Source organism: Apis cerana, linkage group LG9 (assembly GCF_029169275.1).
Source record: "Apis cerana isolate GH-2021 linkage group LG9, AcerK_1.0, whole genome shotgun sequence".
Classification (NCBI taxonomy): domain Eukaryota; kingdom Metazoa; phylum Arthropoda; class Insecta; order Hymenoptera; family Apidae; genus Apis; species Apis cerana.
Window position 1 is genome coordinate 6,177,505 of NC_083860.1, and position 23,322 is coordinate 6,200,826.

The 23,322-nt window shown below is 33.1% G+C and overlaps 2 protein-coding genes across 7 annotated transcripts in view; one reads left to right on the forward strand and one right to left on the reverse strand.

The window, feature by feature from the left end:
• Positions 1-23,322, reverse strand: part of LOC108003884 (keratin, type I cytoskeletal 10-like) — a 65,838-nt gene that overhangs the window by 10,705 nt on the left and 31,811 nt on the right. The window lies entirely within an intron of this gene.
• Positions 167-14,069, forward strand: LOC108003844 (uncharacterized). 5 transcript variants are annotated; one of them, XM_062079163.1, is made up of 9 exons: positions 167-421; positions 1,640-1,854; positions 3,933-6,722; positions 7,014-7,813; positions 8,465-8,538; positions 8,864-9,758; positions 10,492-10,609; positions 11,172-11,400; positions 12,444-14,069. In XM_062079163.1, exons 1-8 carry the CDS (start codon positions 342-344, stop codon positions 11,369-11,371), a joined length of 5,172 nt encoding a protein of 1,723 aa, XP_061935147.1. In that variant the 5' UTR covers positions 167-341; the 3' UTR covers positions 11,372-11,400; positions 12,444-14,069. The 5 variants fall into 5 exon arrangements, with proteins under 5 accessions (XP_061935147.1, XP_016921875.2, XP_016921866.2 ...); XM_017066386.3 differs by having other exon boundaries at positions 11,172-11,383; XM_062079164.1 differs by having other exon boundaries at positions 172-421; positions 3,936-6,722; positions 11,172-11,383.

Genomic DNA, 23,322 nt, shown 5'->3' on the forward strand with positions numbered 1-23,322 from the left:
TAAATATAAGATATTATTTTTTTAAACCATAAAATTCATCAGATTGTATATATTTTCATGATTTTTATTAATTATTGTTTAAAATTTTTGGTTTAAAATTTAAATTATAAAATGTATTATACGAGATTTATATATCGACTGATCGATCACAACGCCACTTCAAACGCGTGGTTAAATAAGTCTTTAAAACCTGTTGATGGTCCTGTGATTGTTTGTAACAATAGTGAAATGTGAGTGCAAAGTTTAATATAATTCCCGCGTTTATATGATGTTTTAGAAAGTGAATTTAATCGATTATAATAAATACTCGCAATGTGACATTTGTAATAAAGTGAAAAACAATGGAGCAAGTGTTTTCTGTTGCTGACAAACTGTCAAAAGTAATCAGAAATATGCAAAAATGTTTACAATGTACAATTTGGTAAGATATAATTAATGTACAAAGATTTATAAAATATATATAATAAAATATAAATTTAAAACATGACTTTTATCAATTTATATTGAAATTAATTTATCTTGAAAAGTTATGAGTATAGGTTAAGTTTGAATAATTTATTTTATTTAGCTTCAAATGAAATACATAATTTATTTACTTCATTAATTTTATAAATTCTATTTCTTATTTTTATTTATATGCATTTTCCTTTTCCTATTAGTTATATAAATTAAAAACTTTATGTTATATATAAGAATATTGAAATAATTTATTACTTTTAAATTTACTTCAATTTCTGATTATTATTGATCTTTCATCATGTGTATAGCAATACACATATAATATAGTATACTTTTGTTATATTTCCAATAAAAAGTTATAATTAATAAATAAATAAAATCAATGTAAATGATCAATAAATGAAATAAAATGATTATGCATTTTGTTCATATTTCTCTTATAGATCGTATTATATGTTCGCATCAATATCAATGTCAAATCTTTTATTTTTACATTTTTATTTTTATATTAAAAAGAAATATCGCATAAAATTTAGTTATTATTCATTAGAAAGATAAAATAATATATATCACTGATTAAATTTGATAGCCAATGTTATAATAACTGTGTTATGATATACAGAATGTTCTAATAAAGATATTCTGTAAAAGATAGGTAAAAATTATATAAAATAAAATTAAATAATATTAAATGATATACAAACTGAATAGATTTTAATCTTTTTTTTTTTTATTTAATGAAATGAATATTTTAATTTTTTCATTTGATTGATTTTATTTTTTAATGTCTACAAAATATAATTTATGCTTTAAATATAAAAATTCAAAAGTTATCGCAAACTTTGCTAAATTATCTAGAACGTATTTGCATATTTTCTTTGAGATTCTTGTATTTCTATTATATATTATTCCAAATTATACATTATAATATATATAAATAAATTCAGCTAATATCAATCAGTGTAAGATTTATTTTATTATTGATAATTATTTAGCGTTTAACATTTAACAAATAATATTTGAAATCTATTTATGTAATGATGTATATGTAATTATGTATATAATGTATAATTCTTCTAATCTATTTATCTAATCTATATCTAATCTATATTTAATCTATATCTTTTCATCTATCTATAATCTAATCTATTTATTCTTTTCTTTTTTATATGTATTTTAGTTTACAAACAATATCAGATCCGGTAAAAACACATTGCGGACATCGATTCTGTCGTATATGTATTCAAACAGTGATACAAAATAAAAATGCGCTCTGTCCATTGTGTAATTGTACCATACAACGTCGCAATATTTCAAAAGATGAGAACACGGCGATATATATCAAACAATTACAGAATATAATTGAAGCAATTCAGTTAGATTCAGGCATCGATAGTAAGTAAAATTACGCTTTATTAATAAAATAAACATTTAATAAATATTATTAGATATAAAAATTTTATGAAAATTTTAATTTTTTTAAGAAAAATACAATAATTATTTAATAATAAAAACGCTATAGAAAATTTTATATATGTGTTTCTAAAGATATGAAAAAAAATGTAATTAAATTGAAGATATTTATTTTGACAAATTAATATTATAAATATGAATTGATATGAAATACATTTGTGCAAGAATATTACATCCAATATTTTTATAATGGTATATTTTAAATATTTTTTTATACAAAATTCTTATATTATAAATACAAATGAAATTCGTAGCAGAGATATTAATATAATTTTTTAAATATATTTTTTTTCATTTTAAAAAATTGTTGTACAATAAAAAAGTTATCAGTTTTCTTTATAAAACTTTTTCTGTGTAATATAAAACGCAGTATTTGACTTGAAATTCACATATTTCTGTATCTTTATATTTTTTGCTCATTTATATCATGTATAAATGATTCACTATATCATTATGCCATTATGAATATCATTATCAATTTATCTATTTATAGAATATTAATTCTTAAAAATATTTTACAATTGAAAATGATTTAATCGCATTATAATTACATTAAAAATACAAAATAACCTCGTGTTTTCATTTCTTTTATGATATTAAATTACGGATTGTAGAAAATCAAACGTAATATTTTCTCTGATCGTGGGAAATTGTTCGATGAAATTAAAATCGGTATAGGCTTCGAAAAACTTGGGAGTAGGAAGAAATATCGAGGAGAGGCAATAAATATCTCAGCATGAAGCAATACGTTTAAAAGGAACTAACATATATTCGCGATAAACTTTTTCTCTACATCTTAAGAAAAACATGATTCTTAAAGTACATGTACTGGTACATGCTGCCATAACATCATGCTCGCTCGGGTCAACTATCCGTTTCTAGCGTAGATACCAAAGATTTTAAAAATTTAAATCCCAATGTTCTTCGGTATCGTATCTCTTCTTCGTGGTATTCAAAACTTCAATGTTTTACGAGCACTTTGTGTTTACGTTCTTGAATACGATCGAACAAAATTTACCGAATTTTATCGCTCTGACATTTTATCTAAATTTTCTTTTTTCTTCTTCTTCTTTTTGTATATATTTAACTTTTACATCATTCAATCTTCGATCCAAGATGATTTATTAATTAAATCAGAAATAATTAGATTTCTAAAAATTTTTTATAATATTCATTCTCGAAATTGCGTGAATTCTTCTGCAGAAAAAGACGTAACTATTTCAAAATTATTCGACCAGATTCAATTAGACAGGTAGTATTAGCGCGTTTACATGCAAATTAACATCTTTCTCGACTTCTCGCTGGTAAATTAACAGGTATGGTCTTTCGTTTCGCGAGACACGGGTCAATTTTCAAATGTTCTTCGCTGTGGCACACTCTCAAGTCTGACTTTTCCCAGATGCATTCTCGTGCTTACATTCTCCGCCACATAGACGCACAAATACGCGTGCTCGAGTTTCCGTAAAGCCAAACAAACCCCCTTGAAACTAACTATGGACTTTGCTGGTTTGGAAAGAGATTCCAAGAGACATATACATATACAGCTATGTTTTAGATATACAAAGCTGGTAAATTAATTCTTGAAATTTTCTCTAATTTCGCAGATAAATTTTCAGAGGGAAATGCTTTGATGACAGCTTTATCAAAATTTCGTTCCTGTCTAGGATCATAATTAAAATTCAACGGTGTCTTTGATAAATTTAATAAAAATCTCTGTGTTAAAAATTAACATTGTCGTGATAAAAATCCAAAACATCCCACTCTTTACTTTGCATAAACTTTTATCATTATGTATAATTGAAAGTTTTAAACGTTTCAATTTTTATTTAAAAAAAAAAGAAGATATCTCAAACTTGAAATTCACAGCACCACTTCGCACTCTGATAAAACTTTTATCACAATCTTTTGCTTCACAACCACATAAACAGCATCGATCCTCTCTCCGTTTCGAGATACCAATATAAATATACTTTATTCAATTCGACCTATCTTTTTTTCAGTAGTGACTCATTTATCAGTATTAAACATGTGCGAGACCTCGTCGAACAACACCGAGGATCTGATAAAACCAAGCTGCTCTTACGCGAACGACACCCGTCAAAAGGCACAACCGACCGGCAATAATAATGTAAAAGGCAAAAGGAAAAAGGGGGGGAGAAAGTTCACGCAGAAGAAGAAAATCGTGGCTAAGGAAAGCAACAGCATGACGAGATACCTGTCGAGATGCGGCCTCTCCGGCATAGAGCCGTTGGAGGCGTCGAACGATTGCTCTGGCGAGAAATCGTTAGAGGACAAAGTGTACAGCTGGCTGGACACTTTGCCGGAGAACGAGAATTTCGATCCTGACGTAGTCGTAAAGGTGGAGCACGTGGATTCCGACCTGGACGATACACTGACCATGTCCGTCTCCGAGAACGATGCCCCTAGCAAGAGGATAACAGACACGAACGTGGATCCGGACCTCGAACCATCAACGGCGTGCGATAAAAGTGATGGGGATCGATCGACGGGCAAAGAGATTCCGGAGGGTTGTTCGAGGGACGACGAGAACGATAAAAAGTCCGGAATAAACGTGGGAAATTGCTCGTCGAGAGTGGACACGAAGCCAGATACCAAGTCTAAAACTGTTAAGTCGAGCGACGATGGGAAGGGGAAGAGCGAGGAGAAGTTCATCGAGGTCCAGAGAACGTCTCCTTGCGACATGTTGTCCGCTATGCAGAGGAACTGGTCCTCGGTTGCCAAGTTCGGCAAGGAGATGCGCGCAAAGAGGAAGAGATTAAAGTGTTTGGACGTGAGTATCGAGAAACGTCGATCGATGGGCGAGGTGGACAGAGAGGAGGAGGTCGGATCGTCGAGCGATAGGCGAGGGGGGAGTAAGTGCGAAAAATCGAACGTGGACGAAGAATTGCTCGAATGCGAGAACAGCTTGGGGGCGACTCGTTACGACGGCGTTGAGGGAGAGGATAGAGAGAGATCGATAGTCCAGCCGTCTGACGAGTCGTCCTTCGTCACGTTGGAGGGGGATGGCAAGATACGCATCCGGAATTTGAACACCTGTCAGATGAACGCGATCATCGGTGTCTCGGATGAGAATGGTCGAATTGAAGGCGTCGAGGGAGAGGAGGAGGAAGAGGAAACGGAGAGACAGATGGAGGTGTTCAACACGCCTGTTCACGATCGTTCCAAGATATTTTCCCAAATGATACCGGAAGAATCACACGATGACCAAGATCGAGCGAATCTGGTTGACGAATCGGTTAAGCGAAGCTTGCCAATCTCGACAAATGAGCGAGCGGACGAGGCAGGTCGTTCTACGCCTAGTCGTAAGAGGTTGTCGTTGAAAAGGCAGAGCGAGGATTCGAAATCGAATAACACCTCCAACTCGGACGTTGGCTCGCGATTGAACGCCGTCAGGCGAGACTTGAATCGTCAGATTGACAAGGAAGACGTTGACGTAGGGAACGTGGACGGAATAACCGGAAGAGGGAAGCGAAAAAGCACGGGTGAGGAACGAGAGAGAAATTTAGCGTCGAACGATTACGCGGGCAGAAGAATGGGGGACAAGAAGCGTAATAAGTCCCTGGTCACGTTTAAGAAGCTGGGGAAATTTTACAAGCGAGGCAACGAGAGGAGGATAAAGAAGCGCGTCCCGTTCTTTTATTTGGGCGCAACCGAGAAGGAGACGAGTTATTATTCCGGTTTGCACGCGCATAAATCGCGCGATCTCGTCGCCATGTGTTGCAACGCGAGGCTTGAACAAGAGATCAAGAGTGGAACGAGTACAGGATCGATAACAAGTAGCAGCGGGAACGTTAAAAATGTCGCGAAGGAACGGATGAAATCGAAGGTGAAAGTCGACGATCGAACTGTATCTGAGAATCAGGTGGAGGATGTGGCTGGCGGGCGAATTTGCGAGGAAATTATCCCTCGTCCGATCGGCAACGCGAATAAATCCTACGACGTGGACGTGCTCTTGGTATCCTCGGACGATGAGCCATCGAAATCTTCGATTTCTAAAACCGATTCGTCGTGCAAGGACACAGTGAGAATGCCATCGCCATCGAAAGATTGTCCCCCGGCACGACTCCTCTCTTCCTCGCCTCCGATAGACACTCTTCAAACCCAAAAACTGAACGAGGCCGAGCCCGAGCCAGCGAGAAGGAAAAGGAAAGGAGACAAATCGTCTTTCGCGTGTATTTCGCCGCAATGCAATTCCGGTTGCGCGTCGATCGAAAAGAGGAAATGCTCGATCGGGAATCAGAGGACATTTTTTCACGAGAAGGGGGCGAAGGAGAGTTTGGAGAGAGAGGATGATGATTCGACCCACAGTCTGTCGTCGCAGGCCACGTGTATCAGAACTACGACGCCCGAGATGAAAAATTTATCGAGGAAAAGTAAGGAGAAACGATCGCCGAACCCGAGCAGCAGGGATACCGAGCTTATCCGAACAGGCGAGAATTCGGATCGGGACACGGTGAAAACTTACGAGAAGAAGGTACGAGAAAAGGTGTACAACAGGATCGTGTTGCTGGACAGTTCGGAATCTGAATCTACGGACTTTGCTTTCTTGGACGGCAACGGTAACGATGGTTCTGACGCCTCTCCGAAAACCGAAAAGAGAAAACGTACCGCCTCCTTCGATTCCGCCGACGAAACAGACTTGAACGCGATTGTGAGCAATTGGTGCAACGATGGAAAACTCGACGAGAGGTGTAAGAAGAAAGGGAAACTGGAGCGAGCTCGAGATGCTCTCGATTCGAGCGCGTCTAATTTTTCGACCAAATCTTTGGGTAATTATTTAGAAGGGGGGCTTCCTCCCCGATTTCTCACGATTTTTCGTTATCGAGTCCAAGATTTCGCGTCCCTCTTCTTTTTCCAAATATAATCTTGAAAACTCGAGCTACGATTATATATACGCGTAGGGGAAAAGTCGTTCACAACTTTCGATCTCCACGAATAAATATCGAAAAATGGTGGAAATCGGGGAGGAAGCCTACGATTATCGATCTTCTCCTTTTCTCAGATCGCGATAAATCGGTGAACAACAAGCCGTCCACACACCAACAAAAACAATGTTTCAGACCTGGTGGTTGAGAAATTTGGAAAGGAGAAATCGAATTCCAATTGGACGAAGAACTTGGAGGACAGGATGGCGCTAGCTGTCGACGAGGACTCCCCTGATTTTTGCGCGGTAATAGACAAAGTGCAGAATGTACGGAACGGAACGATGGTATTTAAGGAGAAACAACGACAAGAGAACGCGAAGACGGCGGACAGTCTGATGCATGACAACTTCGACGAAATCATTGCGAATGTGAATACGGCAGATCTGATTGCCGATTCTGATGATGGAAAGGGGGACAAATCTAGAAGGGAAGAATATATGGAGGGGAAGAACGATTGCGAGAGAAAATCTAAACAGTGCAGCGAAAAAATTCGATCGTGGAATAACGAGATTCCTCATAACGGTTCTGATAAAGAAAACAGGAACAAAATGGACGTGTCCGGTAGTGACAATGGCAACGATGAAGATCCAGTATGTGTAAATGTGAGTAATAAGAGTTGGAGGAAGGATAGGTTTCAGGAAAAAATGAGAGTCGAATCGTGTAGTAAAGAATCGACGAGGACATTGATAGAGAATCCAATGACTTCGTCTGATAAGAGGTTCCAAATAAATAACAGTGCGAATAGTTCGATGGTTAAAGATATGTACGAGTATGATTCTTTGATGGCCGTCACGCAAGATGATTTGATGATTAAACAATTCGAAGAAGATCTGTTTGGTAAACCTTCCAAACATTCTAATGATACTTTAAATAAGGAACAGAGGACCCCAAAAAGCTTAAAGAAGAATAAAGAATGTTCAAGAGAGAATGAAAAGGTTAATTTGCAAACATTTTTTGTTAATTTTATATTAGATGTAAAATATTTAATTTGTGATTAATGTTGGAAAGTATTTTATTAATCATTTGTATTAATCATTTTAAATCTTACATAGAATATTATTATTCTAGACTTACCATAAATCCGAATAATTTTTTTTTTTTTTATGATATAACAAAAACTTTTAAAAATTAAGTAGAATAAAAGTACATTTTCTAATGAAATTTTAAAAATTGTCGCGCATTTAAAAATTATTTGCGTAGAAAATATTAATAAAGAATCATAATTCAATAAACAAAATTCAAAAAGATTTGCTGCAGACAAGATAAAGTTTTCTTTAGATTGTAAAGAAAAAAATTTAAAAAGTCGGTATGGAAGCTATCCAAAGTTTTATGAGATCTCTTTCTTTGCGTTGTAACAATGTCTCTGTCTACTAAACTTTTTCTGTGAACTCTCTTAAATAACTCTCTTAACCCTTTCTCGACTCGGTAACTTTGCTTTTAAATAATTCAAAATGTTTAGAAAAATTTTTCACTTAATATCATACCTGTTGTGTTTTTAACCGATAACTTATCATCGTCACTATTCATTCCGCCAATTACGGGATAAACAAGATTCTGCATTCTCAAAAACTCATTCCATGCTTTAGAATATCCAGGACGTTGAACACTCGGGTGAAGAAGACGACATTGTTGAGAACACTCCTAAAGCAAAGAGGAAAAAGTAAGTAACGGGAGTCTCTCGTAACGTCTATTCTTCTTTAACTTCTTTAAGTTTTGAGAGGCATATTATTCATTTAATTAAGTTCATTAATCAAAATGTAAACGCGTTTTTTTTTACCAAATCTCGTCAAAAATTTAAACAAATTTTCTCCAATTACTCGAAGATTACAGCGTCGATTCCAAATTTCTTCAAAGAGATCTATAATTAGAATATTAAACGTTTTCACGATTTTAAATTCTCAATGTAATAAATTTTTCTGTAAAATATCATTTTGTACAATGAAACTCCTTTCCTTCATCACCCATTTTCCATTTTCACTTTCCAGATTAGAAGCAATCAATTCGCCGAGAGAGAGTTTGCCATCGATTTCGAAGACCATCGAAAAGTCAGCCTACGTCAGAACACCATCATCGATCATGACCACCGGAAGCAACCTGGCTAGCACTCCAGGCTCGATGACCAATATCCAACCACTCCATCAAAGCACCCCTAAAGTACAGCAATTCAAAAACATAACCGGCATCGCAAAGCGAATTTCTGTCATGAACGAACAGTCCAACAGCAAACAAACGAAGAACATTGTTCAGAGAATCGGTAGTCAGAAAAGTGCTTCTCAGAGAAGCAATGTTCAGAATATCACTCGAACAAGTATCGAGCAGAGGATCAATATCCAGAGAAGCGATCTTCAAAACGCTATGCAAAGAAGCGATCAGAGGAACAGTGACCAAGAAAGTAACGTTCAAATCACTAGTCAAAGGAACAACGATCAGAGAAGCATTGTTCAACACGAAATCGTTGAAAGGAACGATATTTCCTCCCAAAGGAATACGCAGAAGCTTTGTTTCGTGTGCAGCGGTCTGGTATTATCCGAAATAGAGCAAGTGAAGACATTGGCGCAAAAAGTGAACGTGAAATACAGACAGCAATTTGATCAGGAAGTGACACACGTGATAGTGAAAGCGGACAAAGACAATAGCGCTAACAAGACTTTGAAATATCTGCAGGGAGTAGCCCATAAAAAATGGATCGTGGGCTTCGATTGGGTGATCAATTCGTTGAAGGAGAATAGGTTGGTGAACGAGGAACCGTACGAGGTTGTAGACTCCAGAACTCTTGAGGCTGGCCCTCGAAGGTCACGGCTCAGAGAGAAAGATCTATTCACTGGATTCGTGTTTTTCTGCAATGGACCTTATGATAATGTTTCCGTGCAACAGTATCAGGTAGGTGGATTCTTGCAAGATATTTTGTAGTGATCTTTTCACAGCGTGACAGATTTACAAGGATTTCAAGTTGTTTCATTTAGTCGTTAATCTCTTATTTGAGTTGGAATTTTTTTTAAATTGGGATGACTAAAGAAATATTTAATTTTTAGATTGAAATGTAACGTCAAATTGACATAAAAAGATCAACGTAAGAAAGAAATAAGGAATTATATCTAAATGTAATATACTTGAGGAATTTTAATTTTAACTCGATTTCAAATGTGTATTTTGTCTGTATTTTGTCACGTAGAATACACTTAAAAATAGAATGCTATTAATTTAATTCTAAAATTGAATATCTTGTGTAATAAGACTGGTGTAGGTCTCTGACCCAATAACATCAATCAAAGATTAAAATTAAATATTCTAAAATTAGATAGTCTAATTTAAATTTAATCCAAACATGACTGCTTTTAATTCAATAACAGAATTGAATTATAAAGTCCAGTTATTTGGTATATCCTTCATATTCAATATTACAATATTAAAAAATATAACTAAGATGAAACTTTTATTTCCAATTCGAAGCAAAACACCTTTGGATCAAATTTTATCTTACTATTTTTGAACAACTCGCGAAACTCTGATCTGATAAAAAACGCTTCTATTTATGTTGTCCCCGCCATCCAATCTTGCTATATTACTTCAACTTGAATACCAGCCAAGTTTTAGAGATATCTTCTCTTTTCAGGACATGCTACGCGCTACTGGTGCCATTGTGGTCCAGTCTCTATCTGCTCTAGCCGCTGAAAAAAGTCGATTGAGAATCATCATGATCCAGGCGGACATGTACGAATACGAAATTATAAGTAAGTTATTCTTTAAATTGCTCATAATTATAATTAAAAGGGATAAATTATTTCAGTGATTAAAAATATTATTTTCATATTACTAAATATTGTTAGTTATTCTTTTTATTCTTGAATTAATTAACACTCACAAATATTTGCCTATTATTAGATGAATAGGCTATCATCATCGAAGGATTGGGAAGTATTGGGAATGATTATCACGATTCTTAAGATTTTATGCTCTATGCTTGTATTAGATATTAGATATCAATTTCTCTTAAATTTAGTAATTTATTTCACAATTTATCCATTCAGAATTTTTCTTTATATAAATAAATTATAAATTACATAAGAAATATAGCAAGTGAAGTCCTCCATATTTTATTATTATTTTTTGTTAAAAATCTTTCATTTTTATTTACCAATATATTTGAATAATTTTTGAAAAAGATTAGATCAAATAATAATATTCCTGATCACAAAACTTATTCAATATTTCTCCAAATAGTATAGTACAATTGTATAATAATGATTTAAAATTTTTGTTTTTCTTTTTTTTTTCTTTCTTTCTTTCTCATAGAATGGTATAGAATGGTTCATGCCATATCAATCGTCCACGAATGGGTAGTCGAGTGTATCAGTCAATACAAACTGATATCATTCTATCCATATCTGCAGGAATTATCGCGACAGGACGTACTTGCACTTGGTTATCCGGAATATCTCCTCGAAGAAGAGGTTGACGAGGACTCTGATAACTCATGTGATGTGTCAATGTGATATTCGAATCAGGTTCATTTAGTTTTAATGTAATTACACGCCGATTCTTATCCACTTCTGCTTGATTTCGTGTCCAATTTACATCAGTGCCAAATCTTTCTAATCAAAATGTACGTATGTATAATTTAGTTTAGAATTCGTATTTCTTTCTATTTAGAGACTAGTTTCTATTGAAAAAATATCAGTAACAAATGGAATATTTGATTTTGCAGTGAGATTATTTGTTACAGTGTGGTTAAAACGTGAACTGATTTGAATATAAAAATTTATTTACAGTTTTTTATAAAGTTGGTGATGTGAATAACATGAATAGTATTGTTTCGCCAGTATCAGTATTTCTATTATTTATTATTCATTGATAATGATAGTTATGGAAGTAGTCTTTGTTGTAATTTTTGATTAGAAAGTAAGTACTGATATCTGATTTCATGTTATACGCCACAAGACATGATAAAACAAATATTTAACACATATTCATTAAATTAATTAGATTTTCATCCATCAATAACTCCATCAATAATTCCATCAATAGTATTTTTAATCATATAACAGTTATAGAGATTGTCCATATAATACTTATATTAACTTATATAAATATATACATAATACAATAATACAAATAATATAATACAAATAAAAATTCAGGTTCATACCAAAAGAGCTTAAGAAAAAATACTAAATACTAAATATCTAATCTTCTAGATTTTATTTTTTTACATAATATAAAACTCTTTTCTTCGTTAATTAATAATATCAAACTAAATTTAAATTAAGTTACATTCTAATATCTCCATAAAATTTCCATAATATCTTTCCATCTTCAGTCTTCAAATGATAATACCAGCAATAAGTTCACGCTTTATCCACAGCGCAATAACATCTTAAATGTACATAAATATAATTCTTCTTTCCATTTATACTCTCTCGCACAATATTTATCATCAGAAATGCTCCAATCCTCTAAAATTTTTTAATTACATCACAATCCCAATATCCATCCAGAACCAATGGATACATATAAGACGAGGTACTGCTTAGAACGTGCAATATCATGATCATGGGTGGGTTTCAGGGGCTGCGTGTTGCGAGGGGCATTCAGGCAACTCACGTATTCACGAATACACCCGAACAATATTGATTTGCCCGGGACCACCTGTAGCCAACTCTCGTCCAATGTTCTGATACATACACGCATACACACACTGTGTCGATGGTTATGAATCTCGTCTAATTGCGAGTAGGAATAATTACTGTGTCAGTTGTGCTCTTTCTCTCTTCTCTCTCTCTCTCTCTCTCTCTCTCTCTCTCTCTCTCTCTCTCTCTCTTTCTATCTCTATCTCTATCTATCTATCTATCTCTTTCTTTTTTGGTGCATTTCAAGTACCTTAATTATGTCTCATATGAGAGTAAAAAGTTAATCGATTAATGAATTGCGATAGACATCGATTATATTTTGCATTTCTTTCGAAAAAAATCTGTCTTTTTTTTTTTTATATTATTATATAAACCTCTGTTGTATCGCATTTGATGGACTAAATGGTAACTCGCGATGTAATTTTCTTCGCGCGATGACATATCTTGCATCTTTAATTTTCGACGACTCTCCATCATTTCATGCGAAAGAAAAATTATCAAAGAGAAGAAATACTATTTACATAATGTGAGTTTAGTTTCGTTATATATCTCACGTCGCAATTTCCTTGCTGCAATGTATACCAGGATATATCTTGCATCTTTAATTTTCGATCTGTCTGTAAAACTTATTGTTTTATTTCAAAAAAAAGAAAAAAATTAAAAAGTATTTAAGAAAATATAATATTAGCATAATGTTAACACTTGAACTCATTTTCTCAGATGAATTTCTCGTAGTTTTTTTGCGTTCGATGTTTTCGACGAGATGTTTTTTTTTTCTGATTAATTTTCAATATGAACTCGATATGATTTGAACGAAAAAAAAAAGAGAAAATTTTATTGGTTTATAAAAATATTCTACGTTTGCTTCGTCAAAATAAAGAGGATTATTAACAAATTTGTGCAGATATACGAGATGTTTTGTATTTTAAAGGAAAAATGAAATATATCTATGAACGATATTACGTCATGAGATACCGGATAGTCCATAAATATGAAGGGATTAAATAACGTTAAATGGCTAGAAATGAAATTTATTTGCACATAATGAGGAAAATAAACGTGTCATTTAACAGTGCTGCGTGTGATGATAAATTCATGATCATTTGTATGGAATATATGATACCGGAAGTGTTGTTCTGGTCTCAATTTGATTAAATTGTTGATTAAATTGTTGATTAAATTGTTATTAATTGTACATTATAATACTGTGTTAAGTTTCTATTTTCTAGATTTAAGAGAGAGAAAAATATATACATTGTAAAACTTCATTGAAATTTTGATAAAATATCGAATGAAGTATTTTTTTTAATTTTGCTCCCTTAAAGAATTTTCGAATTTTTAAGAACAAAGGAATAATAATTGTACATGTATTTTTAAAAATCTTTTTTTTTTCAAGGTTTCATAGGGCACTTTATATCATTGAATTTTTCATTTATAAATGAAGGTTATTTTTTAAAAATGTCAATTAACATTTCTTAATTTTCGTTTAAAAATTTTGTAAAAATCGAATATAAATTACTAACGTTACATTTTACAATGTAAATATAACAACAGTAAAATATAAGAATTTTATGTCTTTATTTTCAACCTTTTACATCTTTTACATCATTTCTTAAGCTTATTCTAATTTTAAGAAACGATGTTCCTCGCGATATAAATTACTACATTTTGTATATCGTATAACGTAGCATATTCGTTTTCAGAAGAAAATAAATTTCATTACAAGAAAGAAAACAGAATAAGAGTAAAAATTATTTTACAGCGAAATATGTATATATATTTTTATATATATATACTATGTTATATTACATATAGATAATAACATACTATCTATTCTTCTCAAGTATCCTCATAAATTTTGTTTCCTCAGAGCTTAAACGTAAACGAAGGAAAAATAGCTTTCTTGCCACGTGTTGCTTTCTTATGTTAAAAGCGCATTTGAAGAAGAGTACGTTGCCATGGAAACAGATGTTCTTCATAAGGCGAGATTAAATAAAATATATTTGTCGTGCGATATTGAACGATATATTTTATTTTTATTTCTATAATTTTTTTTTCCATTGTTTAAGAATGAAAAATATTCTTTAGGACAGGAACTTCTTTATCCCCTCGAGCACGATATAATATAAAGATACTGGAATTTATATTAAAATGTATGCAAATTTCACGATTTCTTCATTTGCATTTTCCAACTGTTACAACACAAATTACAATGCTTAATAAGTAGAAATATATAATATAAGGTATTATACAAGTTTAACCTTTCTAAAGTTTTCTTATAATATTTCCTCCGTAATTCACAAGATTAATCGAAGTAATATTAAGTTAAATCGTTAAAGTCATTTGAGGATCATCAATTACAATAAGAGGATTCGAGATTATCTTTTGAAACTCTGCATAAATTATCGTTCAATTTGAAAATCACTTAATGATCATCGAATTTCTTATAGCGTTCAAACCTATCTAAAGATCGAGAAATATTTTCAGAATGAATTCCAATATCGAATATTTGGAATATTACTTTTTTTTTTTTTTAAATAACGACAAGAACCCAACAAATAAAACTATACAAATATAGCAATCGTGTTGCAAGTTTACTCCGTGAATTCAACGTTATCCAATGTTATCCTACAGCAATATTAAGGATCATTTTGTATGAGGTTCGACCAATATTGCCATAATGTTGGTTGAAATGGTTGACGAATTATTCACCAAGGAGCCGGCTATTCCATCCACCAAGTACGATGGATGTTTGCGAATCACTCGCGATTGTGCATAGTATTGGACGTTCCTATTGTACACGGTGTTCCATGTACACGAATCACGAATCTATTTATATTCTAAGGAGTACAATCTTGATACAATGGCGAGTGTAAACAATTACGTCTTTTTAAAACAAGTTACGAAGTTGGAAAGGAAATTCTATTGAACGGTCTCTTCGTTATTTAATAATACTCGTGTGAGCTTTAATTTATGCTCGTGCAAACGAGACCTAATAAAAATTGAATCGATAAACGTAAACGAATAAATTTTTTCTTTTTGTTTTATATTTTATCTCAATAAATTTAAAGATTTCGTTTCGTTTCGTTTCGTTTCGTTTCGTTTCGTTTCTGGTCACGTTTCACTTTTAAAAAATTTATACTCGGAAAGTATCTTGGAAAAAAAATTTTTTGGGCAAGATATTAATATTTGAAATATACGAGACAAGATTCGAGTTTCAGATTCATTTTTATGAAGCATGAGTCAATGATGTTATAATACAACAGTGAAGAGAATATTATATGGATTAATAATATTGGTTTAAAATCAAACATTTAGAAATATGATTCTAAATAAGATTCGAAACATATGAAAAAAAATAAATCAAGTCACGTGATAGAAAGAGATCGTACTGCGAGTTTTATCCGTGATAGATAGAAGATTGTAAAATATATACGTAAGAAATTCAAACCGTTACGATATGCAATGTAATATTCCTTGAAACCACGTCGAATCGTGCAACTTTTGTCCATCGTCCCTTTCCATAACTAACGATAACTAAAAAAATTCCAACATTCGCTTCCACGTAGATATTCAGAATAATAATAATTCCCATCGTATTTACACCTGGACCAATAATTAAAAACCATCCAATTTAAATTTTCTTCCTTAAAAATTCCCCTTTAGCTCTATGATAACATATATTTCCAGCTCACCTTCTACAACATTCATACACTGCTGCACTTTTTTCAACTACTTTTATAATTCAAACTTCACGTCTACTTTTAATTTTCCCTTCCACTACAACTGCTCGATTCGTACAATTAAAAAATAAAAAACATACGTGTGTATACTTTCCTTTAACTTTTCCCCCCAGATCCCAACGAATTCGTCACAAATGAATCGACGATAAGAAGAAAAAAAACTTAACAAAAATATTTAATCTCTCCTTACGATACGACGATCCTCTCTCTCTCTCAACGGTGATTGGACGGGGAAATCCGACAATCGTAATTCCCTTTTACGCGCGGTGATCCAACTGTGATCGAGGCGTGGAACGACAACAGTCGAGTGATGTACATCAACGAGCAACGAGTCGATCGCGTCTGACGCGTGACGTACCAATTCCACTTGATCGACGCGTGTCACAACTCGGTCAATTAGGTCGGCGAAAATGACCGCGTATTCAATTCGTTTGCGCGGACAATGAAACGATAATCAGGATTAACGGCACCCCGAAATATCGGGATTATTCGAGGGCAAGTTTTCGACAGGGGTTGAAGCAATCCTCGCAGTTCGTGGTAACCGAAACGGGTATAAAATACGCTTGCGTATGCGGATGGGGGAAACGGGAGCAATTAACGGTCCGAGTGCGAAATCGTGTAAGCGATTCTTGAATAAATAACCGAGCGAGACTTCCGTTTGCGATCCACTGGAATATCGCGTGGATCCTGGAGAAAGGGACGCGTTTAAAGGGAAATAAACGATTCGTTTTTGTGTAATTGGGAAAAATTGTTTTGACTCGCGAGGATCTGTCTTTGGATCTAAGATGGATTTTGGGAATTTGGGATTTGGAAAGATATTAAGAGATATTTTTTTATCAATTGGTTAGAGATTTAAGGTATCGCGAGCGTTTGAGAATTTGGAAATATTTATAATTAATATAATTTTTGTAAGTAAGAGATATTTTTTTAGAATTGGTAAGAGTTTTAGGATTTAAAGTAGCGAGAATTTAGAAAGTTTCATTTAGGATGATTAAATTTAGATAAACAGAGATGGATATATTTTTTATTCATTGAATATATGAAAATTAAAATAATTTTTTTTTTTTGATCATTCCAGGCATATTGTAGTTCAAAGATTACACAGATATCAGTTTCATGACCCTGTAAATACGTATATTATCCGTCAACTCGATACTCGCCATCATCAATCTTCGTCACTTAAACCGCTAGTCCATCCACTCCACACAAATACAAATTCGACAACTCCATCGATTTAAAATGACTAGCCATCTTCACCGAGATGAGAATAAACAGATTAATCAATATGACGAATAAAACAAAACTGAGGAAGAGTTATAAATTTACTAGACGTGACTACGCATGATAAAATCCTGTTTGAAACCGGGAAATTAAGACCAATTAAGCATGTCGAAGTGTTTTCCACTTTGTGGCCATAAAACAAATTAAATTAATCATCACTTTAAACTTTATATGTATCATAATCAATCTTTGTACAATTATAGAGATCTTTCAGAAGAGTATTCGCTTGATATATCAAAAAATTAAATTTCAGAGAATTTTAAAAGTGGAAAGAACATTTCAAAATTTTCCTACGATAAAACAATGCTCGTCGAACAGCCTAAAATAATTGATCTACTTCGATCTAAGATTCATAAGTGCAATCATTTCAATCATCCACGCGCTTTGAGAAAATTCTCTCGATCCATGAAATCCTATTGTAAATCGTTATCGAACGAGATCGAAAGAGTTAGAAGCATTGTTTCTCCGCTATGACGGCGGAGTTTCTTTTTAGAAAGAAAGAATATAGAGGAGGAGCGCTCGAAAGCATTTTCTCTTCTAAGTTTCGTTTTCCACGTATAGAAATTTCGAGGAAAGATTGGTGTAATTAGAGGAATGGCAGTTATGATTTTCGCAGTGGAGTAATTAGTCGAGTAGCGAGGGGATCGTTTTGGATGGATGTTTCTGATGAATTGTTGAACGATAGCTAGGAGATCGTTGTGGAAATTTATCAATTATTTTGTTAAAAAGTTTCGATGGAAACTAGAAAGATTTAATTACGAATAAAAATGTAAATAAGTAGATTAAAATAACAGAGAGTAATTAATGATATTTATTATTGCGAATTGTTATATTTAATGTTGCTTCAATTATGAATGAAAATAATGTTATTTCATATAAAACGATAATTCAATGTTTACCGATATTATTACGTAGATATTCGTATAATGCGCTCGATGTGTCACCAATTTCAAATAAATTAATTAATTTTGCGAATAAATTTTCTAATTTAAAAAGAAAAAGGAAAAATCCCAATAACACATCCTCACAGATACATATTTCATTTAAAAAACAAGGGGTACATTTGTCTTCGTTTCTTTTAAAAATCTTTATATAATCGCATTGCAAAAGAAAAAGAAAAAGATTATCACGAAAAATTGTTTCCAATATCGCGGATTATTGTTCTAAACAATTTAACTTGTAATTTCTAGAATCAAAGTAAGGGTTCGGATTTCGAGATAGTTGCACAGGGAGGATTGCATTAATTGGAAGAGTGTTTATTTTCACAGGAATATCGAACAGAATTGATCGTTTAGCGATACCTAATATCTCGAAAATTGCACCCAAAATAACGCAATAATCGAGGTTAAACGGGATTAAAAATAACGCGGTGATTACTAGTCGAATAATTAAGTTGTTGTAAGCTTTCGATACGCTATTCGCCATCTCCCTATCAAATTTCCTGTTAATAAAAAATTACGATTATTGATAAAGAAAAGAAATAGAGGATCTAAATTCAGGAAATTAGATCATTAATACAAACGAGAAAAAGAAAAATCCGAGCTGGAAAAAAAGGAAATCTCATTTCCATTTCTTTTTTTTTTTTTTTTTCATTTCAAATCCAAATCACTCGAACGATTATCGAACGAGCTGATTCTCGACGTAACGTGTCTCGTGGTTAACAGGATCGATTTTAAACACCGTGTACCGTGCGTTGCCGCTTGTTTTATTACCGTGTTTCAATTAATTCCCAGCGATATATTTGGCAGGAGGAGGAGAGGGGAAGGGAGGAGGGATTCTACGCGCGCGAAAAATTGGAAACAATGTACACGAAGCACATACACTTCCTCGTTCGTGTACCGAAAAAAATGTCATTTTCAGGGAAGAATAACCGGGACAAATGAAACTGTTGCGGAATTATTGAGCATTGCTACTTGTTTTGCGTGAGAAAATGAATTTTCTTTCTTTCTTTCTTTCTTTTTATTTTTCTTTTTTTTTTTTTTTGAAGCAACTCGATATTTAAAAGTGATAAAGTGTTTATCGTTTCGTCGTTTCCGTGGAAGTTTTTCTTTTGAATTATTCGTCATTTTTCGGTTAACTCACAATTAATATTTATAATTTATAATAATAGGAACAGGATGAATAATTAATATTATGTTCATAATTTATATTATGAATAGTTCGACCAATTTTTAAAGTTACTGAAGATATCGATAATTGAAAAGTGTCCGATCTTATTTAAAAAAATATATTTTTTAAATACGTTATTTAGTTGCGTATTATTTCTGAGATAAGAAAGACAATATCGTGTTTCATTGGATTTTTTTTTACGCGGGGAAGATAAAATTTTATTGCTTTAAGATTAAAGAAAACTGGAACTGGAATTTGCTTCGTTCCTTTTTTGTTAACAAATAAAGTTACAACAAATAAAAATATTCAATTTGCATAATATTAAATTTACGATAAAATATTGAATTATTCGTTATTATTATATACGATCGCCAAAAAACTGCCTTCAAATGAATTTAATTCTTTAATTTCAATCAAATTCCACTCCGAATACAAAACCTGTCAATAAACCAATAATTGAAGCCCACTGACGCAAAAAAAAGCGTCCCAATAAACGAATCACAATCTGTAAAACCTTTCAATAAATCAATTACAATTCGACGAATTAAAAAAAAAAAAAAGAGGAAAAAGAAATACGTTCGACGAAACTTCAACAAATTCAGGAAGCCCGTCAAACATCGAATCATTTTTGATAAATTAGAAATTACGAATCTATCGAATCTTCGCAAAGTTTAATAAGAAATTTAATGGAGGCCACTTCAATTATATTGCAAACATCTTTTCGATAATTTCGTGAAAAATATAAATAAATCGTATAAACAGAAAATATCCTTTCTGTTAGGTTAACCCTAGAGGCAAATCTTATCTATCTTTATCGAAAATTTAAAGGAGAAAATTTAATCCAGATCATCTTACTACTATTACGAAGCAAGGATTTAAAATGTTGAATTTCACTTCCACTATTTAAGTTTATTCAAATCGAATCCCTCGTATCTTTAACTCATTCTTTTTAAGATCAAAAAAAAATAAAATTATCGAAGATATTAATCATGAAGCAGATTGAAAAATGTCAAGGTGGCAATCATCATCCTAGGTAATTAAAAGAAGAGGAAGAAAAAAAAGAAGCGTGACGACATCATCATCGTTTGCTTTCCTTTAATTAGAAATAACGAAGAAAGCAATGAAAGCCGCGGATAATAAACCGGAAGCTCACGTTCGGAAGCTGAGGGAACATTTTACGGTAAGAGGAGTTTAACTCATTACGGACTGAGCGGTTAAATTAAGCATAAAAGTCACGTAAATCCTGCCCTATTGAGAAACGTAAATAAATAACGTGCATTGTTCTGCCAATTATGCAAGCTCGGTAAAAATATAACAAATATTTCAATATGATACAAAAAAAGGAAAATACTTTATTTATCGCGTTTTTGAATTTTAAAATTTTATTTCAATTCTTTTTTACAAATCGATAATTTTTCTTTCTAGAATGGAAACGCAACCGGTATATTTCGATATTTCAAGAAATTTATATAATCTCCTATATCTTTCCATATCTTTCTCTTCTCTTCTTTTCTTCTACTTTACATTTTCCTGTATTTCTTGTATTAAATTTAAAGGAAAAATAATAACGGAAAGTTATATAAAATACAATTCGACAAATATATAAATTAAACGAGCAAAAATTGTGTTTACACAAAATTTATCGAAAAGATTGGCTCGTAAACGTTTTCACTGTCCACTTTTGTTTTCACAAGGGATACCAATCTCCCTGTGAATCGTTGAAAGGAAGGGAAATAAATTTCAAAGGGAACGATCTCGTCTCTGAAGAATTGCAAAAATAATCGAAGATGTTCTAAGAACGATAATTTCCCTTAAAGTTATTATTACAGGGCAGATTTAATTTTCAGAAATATTATTCCTATCGAGGAATAAATCAATGCTCATTAGACAAGTATTCTTCAAGCTTGCAAACTGTATCAAGAATTTGAGAAATTTTTTCGTTACATGGAGTAATTCAAATAATATCGTTAGAGATAAAATACATTTGTTAAAACATAAAAATTAAAACTTTAAGAGAGACGAAATTTATTTTAAAAGTTTTTAAAAAAAATTTCAAATCGACAATTAGAGAATTTCCCCGATCTTGTTCCAATGAAACGAAACAGCACACCCCGATGCAGCATCGAACGAACACATTTACCGAATCATCGTGATGTGGCACGCGCATACTTTCGTTTAATTGATGGAAAAGAAAAAAAAGAGGGAGAAGGGGGAGATTAAAACAAAAAATAGAAAAAAAGGAGGGAGAAACGCAGTGAAACGAGTCGCTCGTCGAGTCGAACAATGCGTAATAAACGTAAAACGCGAGCCTCGAGCGAATCGTTTCGAGCGAGTTTCGTTATTACGAACTCGTTCCCCTCGGCCTCTGGCCATTTTTCTTCTTTTTAGAATCCAGGCTGAATCGAAAGTTGTTTTACGACCTCCCTTCTTCGACGCCCGAATCCTCAAGCCCGAAACGCGCCATTTTAAAGATTGATGTCTCGTGGAAATGGTGGCGAGCAGGATTTTTGCACCTGTGCCCACTGATCGATCATCTGGATCTTCCTTTCCTTTGCATACCAACGATACACTTGAGGGGCAAAGCTCTCACTCTGTGAAAATGCTCTCGAAAGTTTTATTTTTTTCCTTTTTTTCCACTAGTTTTATTTGTAAATGTATTCACATACCTTTTCTTTATGTCTCACCATCGAGAGTTCCGATTATAAATTTCTGAATCGACTGAACAACTAGTTAACCATTGATCAAATGTCGACTGTTCGGAAAGGATTTCATTTCTGTATAAAGATAATTAAAAGTATAGCCCTCGTGATGAAAATTCGAAAATTACCGACTCCACAATGGCGAGCTCAGATTGAATCCTTCGAGGATCCTCAAAGGGGGAGAAATTGATGGAAACATTTTTTCCATCAGACCTCGCCTCTTGCATTTTCGTCGCAGCACGAAGAAACATTTAACCCGAGTTTGTCTGTTTGAACGGGCGACGAGACACGACGAGTCTCGAGAACGAGAACGCTTGACACGGATACGGGAAATGAGATGGAAATATAATTTGTACCTTCTTCTTCGAGACCCTACTTATTAAAAAACCGGGGGAAATCCGTCGTTTTCAATTATCCACGGTCGCGTTAATGTTCGATAAACAACGGCCTTGGCGGGCCAAGGGAGCCTATCCTGCCTATTCTCTTTGATATGGAAATTTCGTCGAAATCTTTCTCCCACGAACGTATTCTTTCCTTACTGGTTTTCTGGTAAAGTTTGATCGAGTTATTGGCAGAGTTGTGCCATTGGGATTATTGGTTTATTTGATTTTTTAGGCGTTATATTTACGTTTGTGGATAATAATAGACGTGTGCTCTACTTGGATAACGATGGAAGAGGGCGGAAAATGAGGATCGGTTTGATTTATTATTGATACAAAGAAAATATAAATGTCTTTTCTCTCTAGTTATTCAATTTCACGCGATTAATTATTCAATCATTCCACAAAGAGGTCTAAGGTGTTGGTATAATAATAGTACGCGTGTAAACATAAATTTTCAAATTCTGCTACTACTTGTAGGAATTATAGGCTGCATTACCACTTGCATTATTAAACTTTTAGTCCGACTACTTGTGCGACTAAAGTTGTGCTATTCCCTTCATTAAAATGTTAGAATGTTATTGCCCATGATGGAATGTGTATGC

Bases quoted from the DNA above. Each gene is read 5' to 3' on its own strand.
- LOC108003844 (XM_017066377.3), top strand. From the start codon at position 342: ATGGAGCAAGTGTTTTCTGTTGCTGACAAACTGTCAAAAGTAATCAGA. The intron at 7,814-8,464 runs GTTAATTTGCAA...TCCATGCTTTAG, and splicing joins GTTCAAGAGAGAATGAAAAG to AATATCCAGGACGTTGAACA. The intron at 9,759-10,491 runs GTAGGTGGATTC...TTCTCTTTTCAG, and splicing joins TTTCCGTGCAACAGTATCAG to GACATGCTACGCGCTACTGG.